This window comes from Silene latifolia, chromosome X (assembly GCF_048544455.1).
Source record: "Silene latifolia isolate original U9 population chromosome X, ASM4854445v1, whole genome shotgun sequence".
Classification (NCBI taxonomy): domain Eukaryota; kingdom Viridiplantae; phylum Streptophyta; class Magnoliopsida; order Caryophyllales; family Caryophyllaceae; genus Silene; species Silene latifolia.
The window spans coordinates 263,527,691-263,542,892 of NC_133537.1; the positions used below are offsets into that span (position 1 = coordinate 263,527,691).

Genomic DNA, 15,202 nt, shown 5'->3' on the forward strand with positions numbered 1-15,202 from the left:
TGAAGCTTCTGTTTCACGGGTTTGAAACCTGGTTTGATTGGTATTCTGTGCTCTGCGATATCCATGTCGATCCCTGGCATGTCTTTGTAGGACCAAGCAAAAACGTCCTTGAACTCGTGTAGGAGGTCTATAAAACTGGCCCTTTCGGCGGGGCTCAAGGTCGTCCCTATCCTAAGTTCTTGGGGTTCTAGTTCGGTTCCCACGTTGATGGGTTCGGTGTTTCTATAACTGGCCCCTCTTGTAGTATTTCTTTGGCTATGTAAGGAGGTATTTCGATTGAGTCTGGGTCTGGGTCATCCTCATTATCATCGTAAACAGAATTGCATTCAGAATAACACAAAGAGTAAGCAGAACCTGATTTATTCATATTAAAATTTGAAAAGAGTTGAAACAAAGAGGCCATCTTCGAGTAGTCGGTGGCGGTAAAGGGACATTTGTTGGGACATTTCCCAAACTACTGTTACTACTTGATGCTAAGCTAGGAGGAACAAGGGGAGTGGGAGTGACGACAGGAGGAGACTCTCTAGGGACTTCTCTAGACTCCGACTCGGACTCCGACTCTGACTTTGACTCGAATTCATCGTCTTCTGGTTCTCCTTTGAACATCTATCCTTCTCCAGTGGTGAGCTTGAAGAGTCTTCCTTGGTTGTTTGTCCACTTGATCGATTTTCTCCATCCTTTCTGTTGATTCGAACTAGTTTCTGTGATCAATGTGGTAGGGTTGAAGTGATCGTCTTGAAGTATCATGGTAATGATCTCGTCCTGCGCGGCTCTAACAAACCAATCTTCTCCAAATAGTAAGCTAACAGCTTGTTCGTCTAAGCAAGGTGCTTGACGAGTCTTGACGGTAGGAACCGTTTCTGTGGGAATAAAGTAGCAGTCGTGAAAGATCTCGATTCCAGCTAGTTGTTTTCCTATGTAGTGCCAAGGCTCGGGAAATCCGTGAAAGAGTTCTTGACTCCCTTCTCTAACAAAGTATCCATTTAGGGTAGGGAGGTAGGGCCGCATTTGGAATCCCACATTCTTGCGGTTTTGGAATTGAGTGAGCATTTCTAGGGCTTCCTTCTTGGTGGGTTTGTATCCTAGTCATAGTGGTATCCTTTGCTAGTTGCCTTCTTTGTAAGGTGCAAAGGTATTTCTTTGGACAGGAATCAATGGCATTCCCGGGAAGTATCCCTGAGATTTGAGTATGTGGTTGACCACTAAATTAGAGTAGGGATCGAAATACAAAGGTGCCAACTCACTCTCTACAAGGTTTATGTTATGGAAGCCCCCAAGCTCATATATCTTTGGATGCAAGTACTTGGTTGCTTGACCTCTTTTCTATTACCGCCTTGATGGGTGACGAAGTGATCGTCACCACTTTACCATCTAGTGGGATCTTGATTTTCTGGTGGAGGGTGGATGTTACCGCTTTGGAAGCGTGAATCCAAGGTCTTTGATACCGTTATCAGGTACCAAAAATAAATACCTAGCTACTACTAACGGAAGTCAGCGGTAAGTAGGGTCGATCTCCACAGGGAGGCGGTCACTATCTACTTGTCTATTCGGTCTGTCTACGTCACAAGATGGGGGTTTTAAATATTTGAACTAAACTAATAAGATTAAGGCAAGAGAAAAATGAATAAGAGAAATTAACAGAAGAAAGATGGAACTAGGATGTCGGTTCATCAATGAACGTCGATTAATTGCAGTTAAGGTCACAGATTAGTCGATGTGTCAGTCTAAGGGGCAACGAATATCTCATTCCGGTTTCAATTCGCCCTAAAATGTTATTAGCTTAACTTCCGCCCTCACTAAAGCATCCTATTGCTCACTGCAGGTCTCACCCCTTCCAACCTTCCGGTCTAGGTCAAGGCTTACCAAAGTTAAATAAGCTAATTGCGTCGACTCAACTAGCAGGATACAATTATAGCAGTGATTAACAACATAGACTAAAACAACAACGACAAATCTATAAACCTAATTAGCAATTAACAACAGTCCATCGAATCACCTAATCCTAGCAGAGAAATTAGCTAGACATAATAAAGGGAAGAGCAAATGGTAAAAGAATAAACATTAAATAAAGAGAGGAAAAGAGAAAGGAGAATTACAGAGTAAAATCCGGAAAGCAGAGAACAGTAGAAAAGTAACAGGGAATAAGTATTGTAAAGTAGTGTATGAAATAGGGAAGAGAGTTACACATGACGTCCCTCTTCCTATTTATAAGAAAATAGAACTTTTATTTAACCTAATGACGGATTAAAGCTAAAAAGGCCCGAGCCCAATAGAAACCACTCGATCGAGCCCTTTTAAACTACTCGATCGAGTAAAATAAAGCTCAAACCACTCGATCGAATAGAAAATCTACTCGATCGAGTAAACCCTAAAATGCAACTACTCGATCGAGTAGAAAAAGGACTCGATCGAACATAATTGTACTCGATCGAGTACTTTCCAGCGCACAATTCCTGCGTCGCACACTGAACTTCAAACGGCTGCCATTTCTTCGTTACTTGGGCAAACAGGGCGATTCTGGTGGCGTTGGAAAGCTAAGAGGACAAGCTTTCATCTCTAATTAGAATCGCCTGAATATTAGTTGTAGAACTCGAGATATGGCTCTTCAAAGTAGGCACTAGCAATTTGAAGTTCTTCCTTTGCTCGCCTAGCTATCTTTCTTCTTTGCGCATCTCAAAATAGCTACATTCCCGCTCCAAATTCACTCTTTCTCCAAATGCATGCTAAATGGACGGTAAAAGGCTCGATTTCACTACTTTCTAGTCCATTCCTGCAAATAGAACAAAACAAACCAAAGTAGCATATTCGGGGCATTTCGTAGCATAAAACTACGATAATAGCATAGAAATACGTGCATAAAAAGGCCAAAAAGGACTATATAAAATGCACGTATAAAATCTCCCCAAACCAAACCTTTACTCGTCCTCGAGTAAACTAAATGCAAACTAATGAAACGGAAAAGATAACTCAGAGCTAGCTACAAATGCCCACTTAAACCAGTTTAATGCAAGCAAACTAACACTTATAGCAAAGCAGTCAAATGCAAACGAGTTGTAAGATGTTTATAATAAAGTTGAACCGTCGACCTTGCAAGACCTTTAATAATGGACTCTCACGGGTCACTCTTCTCTCATGAATCAAAGGGTGAACATATATATGTAAGAGAGAAAGAAAAATAATCGCTCACCTAAACTGCGACCCACATAAACATGCATGCAACAAAAATGATAGACGATTCAAGTACTACACATACATTCCAACCAACAATATCCGTCACAGCCGAGGGCTTACAAATAGTATAGGAATAGTGAGGTTCAGGTGAGAAAAGGCAAAACAAATTATGGAAATGTGGAGCTAAAAGCGTCAAGCTAGTTCCTAAACAAGACCATATAGGACCATCCAAATCTCAGCTGTCTAGAAAATAAGGTACAGGTGCCCTCCATTTGGCACACATCTCACTAACCAAAAACACTATCTCCTCAAAAAATATGGAATAAGACGGAGGAGTGAGACCGTCACAAGATAGAAATAAGCACAGACGGACTCAAAATGCAAACCAGCTAAGATACTTTGATTTCCATTCTTTTGGTTTTCTTCCTGTACACGTGATTCTTGATCTTTTTCATTTTTTTTCTTTTTTTTTTTCTTCTCACGTTTTTCTCTTTCTTTTTCAATTTCAATTCTTTTTTTTTCTCTTTTCTTTTCTCCCTCCTTATATACACCAACTCCAATCAAAATACACACGGCCAATCTGCAGACGTAAAAATATACCACAAAAGACAAACTAAACTAGCTTGACTAGGCAGGCTGAGTTTTGGATGTAGCTAATGGGTCAAAAAGGCAAGATTTGGCTTAAGTGGAGCTAAATGGGTGAAAAATATAAGAAAAGGGGAAAATTTGTAACCACCTCCCTGCATGTGACACCGACCACAAACCCGAATGTATGCATTTGACAAGAAATCAAATGTCATAAAAGTGCAAAAATGATAAACATGCTCTGCAAGGAGTACTACTCTCAATTCCTATATAAACCGGTCATGAATGACACCAGTTATATGAGCTCTAATCCTTAGAAATTATAAGTAGTTTGCCAAAATTTTCAGGTCAAGTCTATTCGTTTAGCTAAATTTTAACATAAACTCGTAGATATGCAATAAGACAAAGCTAAAAAGAATAATAATTTATGCAAGGCTTAAGCAAAAAGACAAATTAAAGTGCAATTTCATCACGCAAATCTACCGTCCGACTCAGCCTATATGCAGAAATAAACGTGAATTTTTTGAATTTTTTTTTTGTTTTGAAATTTTTTTAATTTTTATGAGATTTTGATTTTTATGAAAATAAACAACAATGCATACAAAAATTAAACGTGACAACATAAATGCAATAAAGACAGCATGCATACACAGATATGGATGCATAACCTCCCCAAACCAAACCGTACAATGCCCTCATTGTACTCAAAATTAAGGAAAGGAAATGCAAACTAAAAAGGAGAGAGCGAAGCTGTAGAAAACTCACAAGATGACGCAAAGTAGGGACCTCCCCAAACCAGCCGGCAACGTGGGAGGCCGCTAAATAGCTCTAGAACAGCGTCGCAGGAAGCGAATCCAAGCAAAAGCACTCGATCGAGAGAGTAGATTACTCGATCGAGTGACGTGGGCATCTAAAACAGCTCGATCGAGGAAGAAGGGCTATAAAAATGTCCGATTGAAGGAAGTAAAGAACTCGATCGAGAAGACCGATTATTAAACACAATAAAAACTGAAATGTTTGAAAAACAACTAAAAATTAAATCTCCGGGTTGCCTCCCGGGTAGCGCTAGTTTCAGACAGGTCCCAGCTCGACCTTCTTTTCTTTATCAGCTGCTCCAATCAGTCACAATCAAAACAGCTCAAAGCTCTTAGCATGAGATCATATATCTGCGCATGTGCTACACAAGAGCATAAGTAGCACCATAATATAAAAATAAAATAGGAAATTGAAATGTTTAATCGTTTAAGCCTGACAAATTTCCTATGACAGCTCCTAAATTTGTCCACAAAATACAGGAGCTCGGGAGCAATTAATAATAATCTAGGGAAGCGTTTCAGATTAACAAAATTGAAATGATAAGAACGGTGAAAAATCGTTAAATTACATGACCAACTGGGAAGGGATAGAGCATCGGAAGAAGAAAAAATAGGAGTCAAATGAGATAGCAAAATATTAATATCAACAATAATAGAATTATAGCTCACGACCTCAGATTGTTCGCTCTCAATGACGGAATCATTGACAAAGGAAGATATTACCTCTTCCGCGTTAGGAGCAATTACCGACTCAGTTGCCTTCTCATCACCCTCCTTAGTGGAATCCGTCCCGTAAATCGCAGTCTCAAGCGCATCTAGCTCGGCCTTGAAAAGGGGAGATTCACCGTAACCATTATCTTCAGCAAAATCGTCATTTAGAACAAACCCACATGACGTTTTATTGCTCACACTGGCCAATTCAGTCGATCGAGTAGAAATGTTACTCGATCGAAGACTCTCCTCTTGATTTTCACTCGATCGAGTGCATGAAACAACTCGATCGAGTAGTTCCTGACGATTCGATCGAGTGGAATAAAGTGTTCGATCGAACGATTCTTGAGTAATTCACTCGATTGACCAATATATTTCACTCGATCGAGTGATTTTTCTTTGTCTGATCTTTGAAATCCTCGTGTAAGACATCATTATCTGATAGAACTTCGTAATCCGAGTCATAAAAATCATCATCAGCATTAGGCAACACGGGTTCTTCATGGGAAAAACCGCTCTCTGCGTAGGTAACGCAGGCTTCCTCTAGTTGCCTAATTTTCGACTCAATGACTAATTTGAGCTATTTGACTCGAGCTCATCAATTTGCGCACAAACCTGTCTATCATATTCTTGCCTTTTGAGTGCAAGTGCCTTCACCAAAGACATCAACTCAGCAAACTTTTATTTCCGCTTATCAGAAGGAGGAGCTTGTTGTTGCGGTGGCCAGATAAATGGAGGCTTTTGATAGCCTCGCTGATAGGGTAGATGTGGCGGCACAACTACAGAAGGTTGACTAGCTCGACTACGCTGCTTGAATGCATAGACCTTGTCATTTTCAGCTAAGCAAAAGTCGCATTGTGCTCGTGACACCACATCTCCCATGATAAATCACTGTTGCGCCATATAATGGAACATGGGTGACGGGTCAAAGGTACTCAAGCCTTCCCTTTGACAATATTTTATCTAGAACTGTTTAGGTAGGACCTGTAGGACCTATCAAAACAGCACTAAAGAAAAAGATGAGAACTGCCTCAAGGAATAAATCCCTTGAGGTTAAAGACAGAAAAAAATAAAACAAGCAGATAAAGTAGTTGCCTCCCCGACAACGGCGCCAAAATTTGATACCGTCGTCAGGTATCAAAAATAAATACCTAGCTACTACTAACAGAAGTCAGCGGTAATTAGGGTCGATCTCCACAGGAAGGTGGTCACTATCTACTTGTCTATTCGGTCTGTCTACGTCACAAGATGGGGGTTTTAAATATTTGAACTAAACTAATAAGATTAAGGCAAGAGAAAAATGAATAAGAGAAATTAACAGAAGAAAGAGGGAACTAGGATGTCGGTTCATCAATGAACGTCGATTAATTGCAGTTAAGGTCACAGATTAGTCGATGTGTCAGTCTAAGGGGCAACGAATATCTCCTTTCGGTCTCAATTCGCCCTAAAATGCTATTAGCTTAACTTCCGCCCTCACTAAAGCATCATATTGCTCACTGCAGGTCTCACCCCTTCCAACCTTCCGGTCTAGGTCAAGGCTTACCAAAGTTAAATAAGCTAATTGCGTCGACTCAACTAGCAGGATACAATTATAGCAGTGATTAACAACATAGACTAAAACAACAACGACAAATCTATAAACCTAATTAGCAATTAACAACAGTCCATTGAATCACCTAATCCTAGCAGAGAAATTAGCTAGACATAATAAAGGGAAGAGCAAATGGTAAACGAATAAACATTAAATAAAGAGAGGAAAAGAGAAAGGAGAATTACAGAGTAAAATCCGGAAAGCAGAGAACAGTAGAAAAGTAACAGGGAAAAAGTATTGTAAAGTAGTGTATGAAATAGGGAAGAGAGTTACACATGACGTCCCTCTTCCTATTTATAAGAAAATAGAACTTTTATTTAACCTAATGACGGATTAAAGCTAAAAAGGCCCGAGCCCAATAGAAACCACTCGATCGAGCCCTTTTAAACTACTCGATCGAGTGAAATAAAGCTCAAACCACTCGATCGAATAGAAAATCTACTCGATCGAGTAAACCCTAAAATGCAACTACTCGATCGAGTAGAAAAAGGACTCGGTCAAACATAATTGTACTCGATCGAGTACTTTCCAATAAGACAATTCACCACAAGACTTTGAACTTCAAACGGCTGCCATTTGTTCGTTACTTGGGCAAACAGGGCGATTCCGGTGGAGTTGGAAAGCTAAGAGGACAAGATTTCATCTCCAATTATAATCACCTGAATATCAGTTGTAGAACTAGAGATATGGCTCTTCAAAGTAGGCACTAGTAATTTGAAGTTCTTCCTTTGCTCGCCTAGCTATCTTTCTTCTTTGCGCATCTCAAAATAGCTACATTCCCGCTCCAAATTCACTCTTCCTCCAAATGTATGCTAAAAGGACGGTAAAAGGTTTGATTTCACTACTTTCTGGTCCATTCCTGCAAATAGAACAAAACAAACCAAAGTAGCATATTCGGGGCATTTCCTAGCATAAAACTACGATAATAGCATAGAAATACGTGCATAAAAAGGCCAAAAAGGACTATATAAAATGCACGTATCAGTCTTCCCAGAAGTATGTTGAAGGATGCTTCAATGTCCACTATTTAGAAGTTAACTTTTCGTTCAATTGGCCCTGTGGCTATGGTAAGGTTAACTAGTCCTATCACTTTTCGTCGTGTACCATCATATGCGCGAATACCTTGGTTGGTAGGGGTTCAATCTGACTCTTTCATGCCTAATTTGTACGTTGTTTTTAATGGTATGACGTTGACTGTCGAGACATCATCTACCAAAGTCATTGCTACATTCTTCTTTAAGCAAATGACAGTAATGTATAGAGCCAGGTTGTGAGTAGCGCCGAAAGGTGGCAAATCTTCATCCGAGAAAGTAACAGGGTTACTTAGCTTATGCGAATCTTGGAAGACCAAGTTGACTACGTCATCGGGTATGGAGTTATGCGCCACGTTTAATTTGGCCAAAGCTTGCAGTAAAACTTGGCGATGTGGGAACAAGCTTGCAACTAGTTGCCAGACTGAAAGATCAGCCTTTGTCTTCTGTAGTTGCTTTAGTAAATGGTCAGTAGAGGTATCGTCGTTATCATTTGGCGTGACAACGTTGGTATTGGTGATTGGACCATTTTCTATAGGACCATTTTGGGAAATGTTTTGATATGGACGCCCTGAACGAGTAAGGTGGTCTATATCTTGGTCCTCGCTATTTTGGACTACCTCCTCACTGACTTTGACTAGGTAGTGTTCAGTGAGGTATTCATCTTCATCATCGTCGGCCCATAATCCATTGACAGTAGCAAGCTCTCTCAACCTCATGATTTCGGCCTCCAATTGGACGATTTGGTTGATTAGTTCATCAACCACGGCTATTACTTCTTGCATTGTAACATTTTGAGAGAGATTTAGTGGCGCACGTTCTTCAGGTGTCATACTTGGATTACGTAGGGTTGCCACTACACTTTCTAATTCTGAGACTTGCCTATTCACACTCTTTGCCCATGCGATAGTGTCGGTGATAGTAGGGGAAATGGTGGAGTAGTCTCCTTCATCTTCTATTGCATAGATCTCATCTTCGACTGGAGAAATGAGGCGTGAACAATCTAAGGTAGATTCTTCACTTGTAATCATCAGAATTCCAAGAGGATTTTGAGTATTGTTAGGCTTACCTCCAGGCGGTATTGGTAGGCGACCGTCTTCAATCATGTCTTGAAGTACATGTTTTAGCTTGTAACATTTTTCTGTATCGTGTCCCTTACCTCTATGATATTTGCAGTACGAATTCTCGTCCCAGGACTTGGATTTCTTTTCAGGTTCAGGTGTAGGCCCTATGGGTTGAAACTTACCCTATTTCATCAATCTCTTCAGAGCATTGGAGTATGTATCCCCAATATTTGTGAACTTTCTTTGTGGGATACTCTTCTTTGATGGTTCGAGAAGGTTAACCTCATCAGTCTTGCTAGTAGAGCCGTAAGAATGACTTGTTGAGCCTTGATATCCACGACCTACCATTTTGGACAAAAGTTGTTTACGGATGTCATCTTCGATCCTTGTCCCTAGTACAGTTAAGTCTTTGAAGGTCTTAATGTTTTGATACCTCAAATGATTTGCATAAATGGGCTTTAAATTGCCCACGAGTTTTTCTACGAGGGTAGCTTCATCTGGACGTTCGACAAGTTGGGTACTAGTCTTCCTCCACCTACTTAGGAAGTCAGTGAAGCCTTATTTATCATTTTGGGTAAGAACCTCTAAGGTGCGCATATTGACTTGGATCTCAGCATTATCCGCATATTGCTTAGCAAACTCGATTGCGGCATTATCCCAGGTGGCAATCTTCTTGTGTTCTAGGGAATAAAACCATTGCTTAGGAATGGTATCAAGAGATGAAGGAAAGATCCTTAAGAACATCTCGGGTTTAATGCCTTTGATAGACATATAATCCTTGAAAGCACGGATATGGTTCAAAGGGTTTTCGTGCCCCTTGAATTTCGGGATATCCGTCATGTTGAAGTTGGTTGGCAATTTGGAACTCACGGCCTCATACTTGCGATTGTTTTCCCTATAGATATCATCCCCTTTGAGGTACATCAGTTGTTCCTCCAAATATTGGAGTCGTTTTCGGCTTGTCGGACCTACGGGAGGGTTGACCTCTTGTGCTCCCACAAAAGGTGGTGGATTTTCATTTGCGAAGTCATTCACAAAATCATGAGGCACTTCATTTTCTGCAGGAGGCAGCCTAGTTTCTACAGCAACAATTCAGCCCTCGATCGTATTGAGGCGATTATACACTTGGTCTTGTCTAGCTTGGAGACGAGTTAGCGCGGCTAGGATTAGATCATTACCATTCGATGGTTGTCCATTGACACTTGCGTGACTAGTTCCAGACATCTTGAAAAACTGGATAAGAGATCGACGACGAATCAAAACACGATCGACCATTCTAGCAACACTTAATCAAAGAAAAGGTTCGACTTATGAAGTGGGAGTGTGCCACTTGTGTCAAGTGAGGTTTGAAGAAATGACAAAGTTTGGAAATGTTGGTCCTAGTCAACTATAGTGTAGTTGTAGGAGTGGACTCGAAGTGAGGTTTTGAAATGGCTTCGAAGCCCGAATTTTGACTCGACAATTGGACAGAGTTTCGACTAGTGTTGCGCTAAATTTGGCCTATTTTCGAAAATTTACATTTTGAAAGAGGTTTTGGATTTTACAAAATTCGTCATGGTTTTGTTTAGAAAATGGTGATCACAACAGGCATTATAACGGGATGTTGAGTGCATTTAAAAGGGTTTTGGTTTAAAGGGTGGGTTGCCATACCGAACAATCAAACCCGGGGTCTGTGGAGAGGCTCGTACCAAACAGGAGTAAGGCCGATTCCTAGTCCATTTCCTCGAGTAGTGAAAGCCCTTGGTACAAACATGAGTAAGCACCATGGTATGGTTGACGTCAATCGCTATCCATCCTTAGGCCCAAATAAGAATTTGGACCGTCTAGACGGGACGATTGGTCGAATGGGTTGGGTTGGCCTAGGAAGGCCGAATAAACGATCTAGGAAGACCGAGTTATGAAAACCGACAACTGTCTCATACAAACTATTCCCTAACCATTTTCAAGTTTCACCCTTGGCTACACGTAAGTGTATTAGTCCCCAGCGGAGTTGCCAAACTGTGGACGCGGGCCCACGGGGGTCACTCGGGGAGAAAGCGAGCAAGCTTTGCATTTGTGGAGTCGCCACCAATTTATTGTGGAAAATTGGAAACCGTTCGAATACCTCATGCCATGTCAAGACACAAAGTAGTGACATGAACACCAAGAACTCGTTACCTTTAGCATTCTATGTCTAGAATGACTCTCGTGGATGCCAATGAACACGGATGTTCACAGAGATCTAGAGTAAGGGGTGAGGGTACGTATTAGGAAGCTCTTTTGATCGAACACCTAATCCCGCCCGCCTCGATAGCGGCCTCTACTAATGATTAGGGAAAATCGTCTATACTCGATATGTTGAAGGTTGTATGCATGCTATGCAACATCCATTAGATTAATCCTAACATGTGAGAATTAACTAAGTCGGTAAACACGTAATTTAACTTGCATTGATGTCGAGGTAGAAATTTAGGTTAATTGCATGTGAGAGCATACAAACAATAATAAAGATACAATAAAATTACAATAATTAAAATTACAATAATTACATTAGCTAGGTTAATTGATCTACGTCGAAAATACATTTAAAACGGATAATTTAGGAAAAGAAAAGGGAAAATAAATAAGCGAACAGATTATTAGGTGATAATACGAGTAATAGTTAATTAATACGTAAGCTAACGAATTAGGTCAAAGCAATAACGAAAGTTCAGGGGCAGAATTCAACCCGGAACAGGCGCAGCACGGCTGCGTCCTTTGGAAGAGGCGCAGTGCTCACTGCGTCTGTTCCTGAGGTGAATTCTGGCTGTGAAGCCGGAATTGCAAATCGTTAATATTCATTGGTGGATTTAATGATCGATTAATAATATTTGACTCGGATGGAAGTGTTTTAACATATTATTTACATATGAATTGGTCATAAAAACAATAAAAGAGGGACTCAAATTAATTAGAACGAATTAAACGCTAATTACAAGATTAATTATGAATTAAATTGGTTAAAACTAAGTAATTAGGTTAAATTAATGTTAAACTATTGACAATGATGACGATGAACAGGTGAAAATATACCAAAGGTCGAATTCTAGAGACTTGATATTGATGAATCGAATCTCTAAAATCCGGATTGATTTAATGACGAAAACCCGCAAATATTAATTACTTGGGATTTAATTCGGGAATTTAAAGATGAATTATTAATGAATTATATGTTAAAATTAATATGCGAATGAAATAAGAAGAAGCAAAGACGAAACAAGAAATAACAGACGAAAATAACAGAAGACGGAGGAAGAAGAAGGAGAGCAGGAACTGCGGCAGCCTCAGGAAGAGGCGCAAGCAGTCTTGTGTCCCTTCAAGAGGCGGCGATTCTTGCGCTCCTTCTCGACATCTGTCTCCCGTTAATCCGTTAAAAAGGGTTTGAATAAAGGTTTTGTAAATCGGTTTTGAATATATTTTCAACGTAAACCTTATAATAATGATTACAAAAATAAAGTACAATAATAAAAGATGGGATTTACACCCTCAAACTTACATGTTTGATGAAATGAGATTAACTAAGTTAACGTTTAGTGATGCACCACTCCAATGTACGATGAAAGTGCCCTCTAAGAGGAAAACGAACAAGATTGATTAAGTTGATTGATCTGGAGTTGGTCAAATTGGTCGGTCATGCAAAACAAGGCTGGTACTCAGAAGGATCCGAGCTTACGTGGTCGAAAGTTCAAGCACGTAGACGCCAAAAAGCAAGAGCGTGGTCTTAGAATGCAAAGGGAGAAGAGAAGGGCGGACACTCGCGTGAGAAATATGAGGACCGAAGGTCTCTATTTAAACTAATCACACGGAGGAATTAGGGTTTCGGTGAAACTTTGGAAGTAAATCCCGAAAAGATTTGAAAATACGCAGAAAGGAGCTAGGGAAGAGGCGCAGCAGCCATTGCGTCTCTTGGAAGAGGCGCAGCACCTGCTGCGCCCTTTCCCCAATGGTTTCCTCCTGCGGAAGAAAGATTTCCGCGTTTCTATTATGGAATTGCGGTTTGATCTTAATTTCCTTATTATTTATAAAATAATTTCGGGATATAATTTACCAAAGATTAAAAGATTGAAAATATGGAATAGAAATATCCGGAACATTCCAGAATATTCTGACTCGGCATTTTAAACGGTTATTAAAAATGAAGACGGTTTTTGACCCGGACTCCAAATGTACTCTAATTACTGTCAAAACGACCGTAATGACACCTAGATGACGACCAAGGGGTAGACACAAGTGTTTGAGCTATTACTTGACGATAAACTTACGAACTATCATAAATCGTTCCGTGTACCAAACATGTGGCCCAATCATCACCGAGTGGTTTGCGGGAGGTGCAGAAATGAGGTATCTACAAAAGGTTGTTATTTTAAGGCAGGTACATTACATTAGTCAAATCAATTATTGTTAATGAACAAGCAACAATTTTTTTACCTGGTGCATTAGTCAATGGAAGCACAGGAGGTATATCATTGTTGATTAGAGCATCGACATTAGCAGCAGATATACTGTCTGCACAGGAAATGAGACACAGTAGAATACGCATTATGTTCCAGTACTAAAAGGGGCAGAAAAATACTCCATAGGTACACATTACTATGATATTAGATACACTAGTTAATATCTTTAGATACATGCTCAAGCTACATTTTTTGTACCTGGTGCATCAGTCAAGGGAAGTACAACCAGTATATCTGAAGCATGGACATTAGTAGCAGGTATACTATCTGCACAGGTACACATCTCATTCAAATTAGATACACTAATTCATATGTCACGATACATGTGTTTTTAGATTCAGATCTTTTGCAAGCTAGATACACTGTTTTAGCTAGCCAGATACACTTCTTTTTAGTTAGCTGGAATCATGTATCTAACAGCTTGAAGAGATGTATCTTTGCTAAGAAATTTATTCTGACATGCCCCCCATTAAACCAAAAAAAATACAAAAAAAAAACATAACTACTAAAACAGGCAGAAAAATTATCCAGAGGTACACATCTTTGTGATTCTAGATACACTCGTTCAGTTCTCTAGATACATACTATTTAGAGATAGAAGTTTTAGCTAGCTAGAAGCATGTATCTGACACCCCCCCCAATAAGGAAAGAAAAAATCAGTAATGTGTACCTATAACTTCTTCTATGATTGAATCGTCCTCTTTTCCGTTATCGCCTACAATACCTTAAGCAATTTCAGAAATGGATCCCTAATTCAATTAATTCAATCGAAAAATAGTTTTCAAAAATGTATTTAGAACAATAATTCATACCTGAAGCAGGAAAATATGATGAAATTATAACCATCCTAAAAATAGTATCAGAACACAAAGTAAGTTACCATCAAAATCCAAAATACGATCTACGATTAAATTTTGTAAACCCTAATTTTAAGAATTTCAATTTGTTCAAACCCTAATTTTCCGATTTTCAATTGTGCATGTAATACAAAATAGAAATCTGAATAAAAGCTTACCTCTTAGATTCGCGTGGACAAGAATAAAAATGGCGGAAAATAGGATGAGGTGCATCAATGGAGATGAAGGTATTTCCGTTTTTAGGTGGAGTGTTTTCGAACAAGTTTTGTTCGTTTTGATGGAGGATTTAGTACATCGCGTGTAGTTTCCCTTTTTAGGTGGTTCGTACGGTTCGTACGTTAAGGTAGTTCGTACACAGAACCCCTATATATATATATATATATATATATATATATATATATATATATATATATATATATATATATATATATATATATATATATATATATATATATATATATATATATATAGAAATAGGATCATATGAGTTTGGTTTTTTTGGTGAGTTACCCCTCTGAATCTGGACCATTGATCTAATTTAAGATGGATGGCTGAGATTAAATCTTACTTAACTTATATATACTCACTTTTCTCTCAACCTCCCTCATTATTAGAAAAATCACTCTCTCTCTCTCTCTCTCTCTCTCTCTCTCTCTCTCTCTCTCTCTCTCTCTCTCTCTCACTCACTCTCTCTCTCTCTCTCTCTCTCTCTCTCTCTCTCTCTCCCCCTCTCCCTAAAAAGACGGGACAAAAAAATAGAACAACGACATCCTCGTTCAAATTTCTCAAATTGAATCTTCATCAAATTCGTTCAAGTTGCAGGCTTAATCATCATCATCTCATTCAAATTTGTCATCAATTAAGGAGATTTCGTTGTCTATTTCGCTTCATCTTCGTATTTCTCT

The 15,202-nt window shown here is 39.4% G+C and overlaps 1 protein-coding gene across 1 annotated transcript in view; it reads right to left on the reverse strand.

Annotated features, from left to right (window-relative positions):
- The window catches only part of LOC141620040 (protein FAR1-RELATED SEQUENCE 5-like), a 29,169-nt gene extending 14,343 nt beyond the window's left edge, over positions 1-14,826 (reverse strand). The window contains exons 1-3 of the mRNA XM_074437014.1: positions 14,808-14,826; positions 13,639-13,707; positions 13,415-13,492 (exon numbers count right to left, since the gene is read on the reverse strand). Of these exons, the coding sequence (XP_074293115.1) occupies positions 13,415-13,492; positions 13,639-13,707; positions 14,808-14,826 (166 nt within the window). The remainder of the gene's footprint in view (positions 1-13,414; positions 13,493-13,638; positions 13,708-14,807) is intronic.
- Positions 14,827-15,202: the final 376 nt, after the last annotated feature.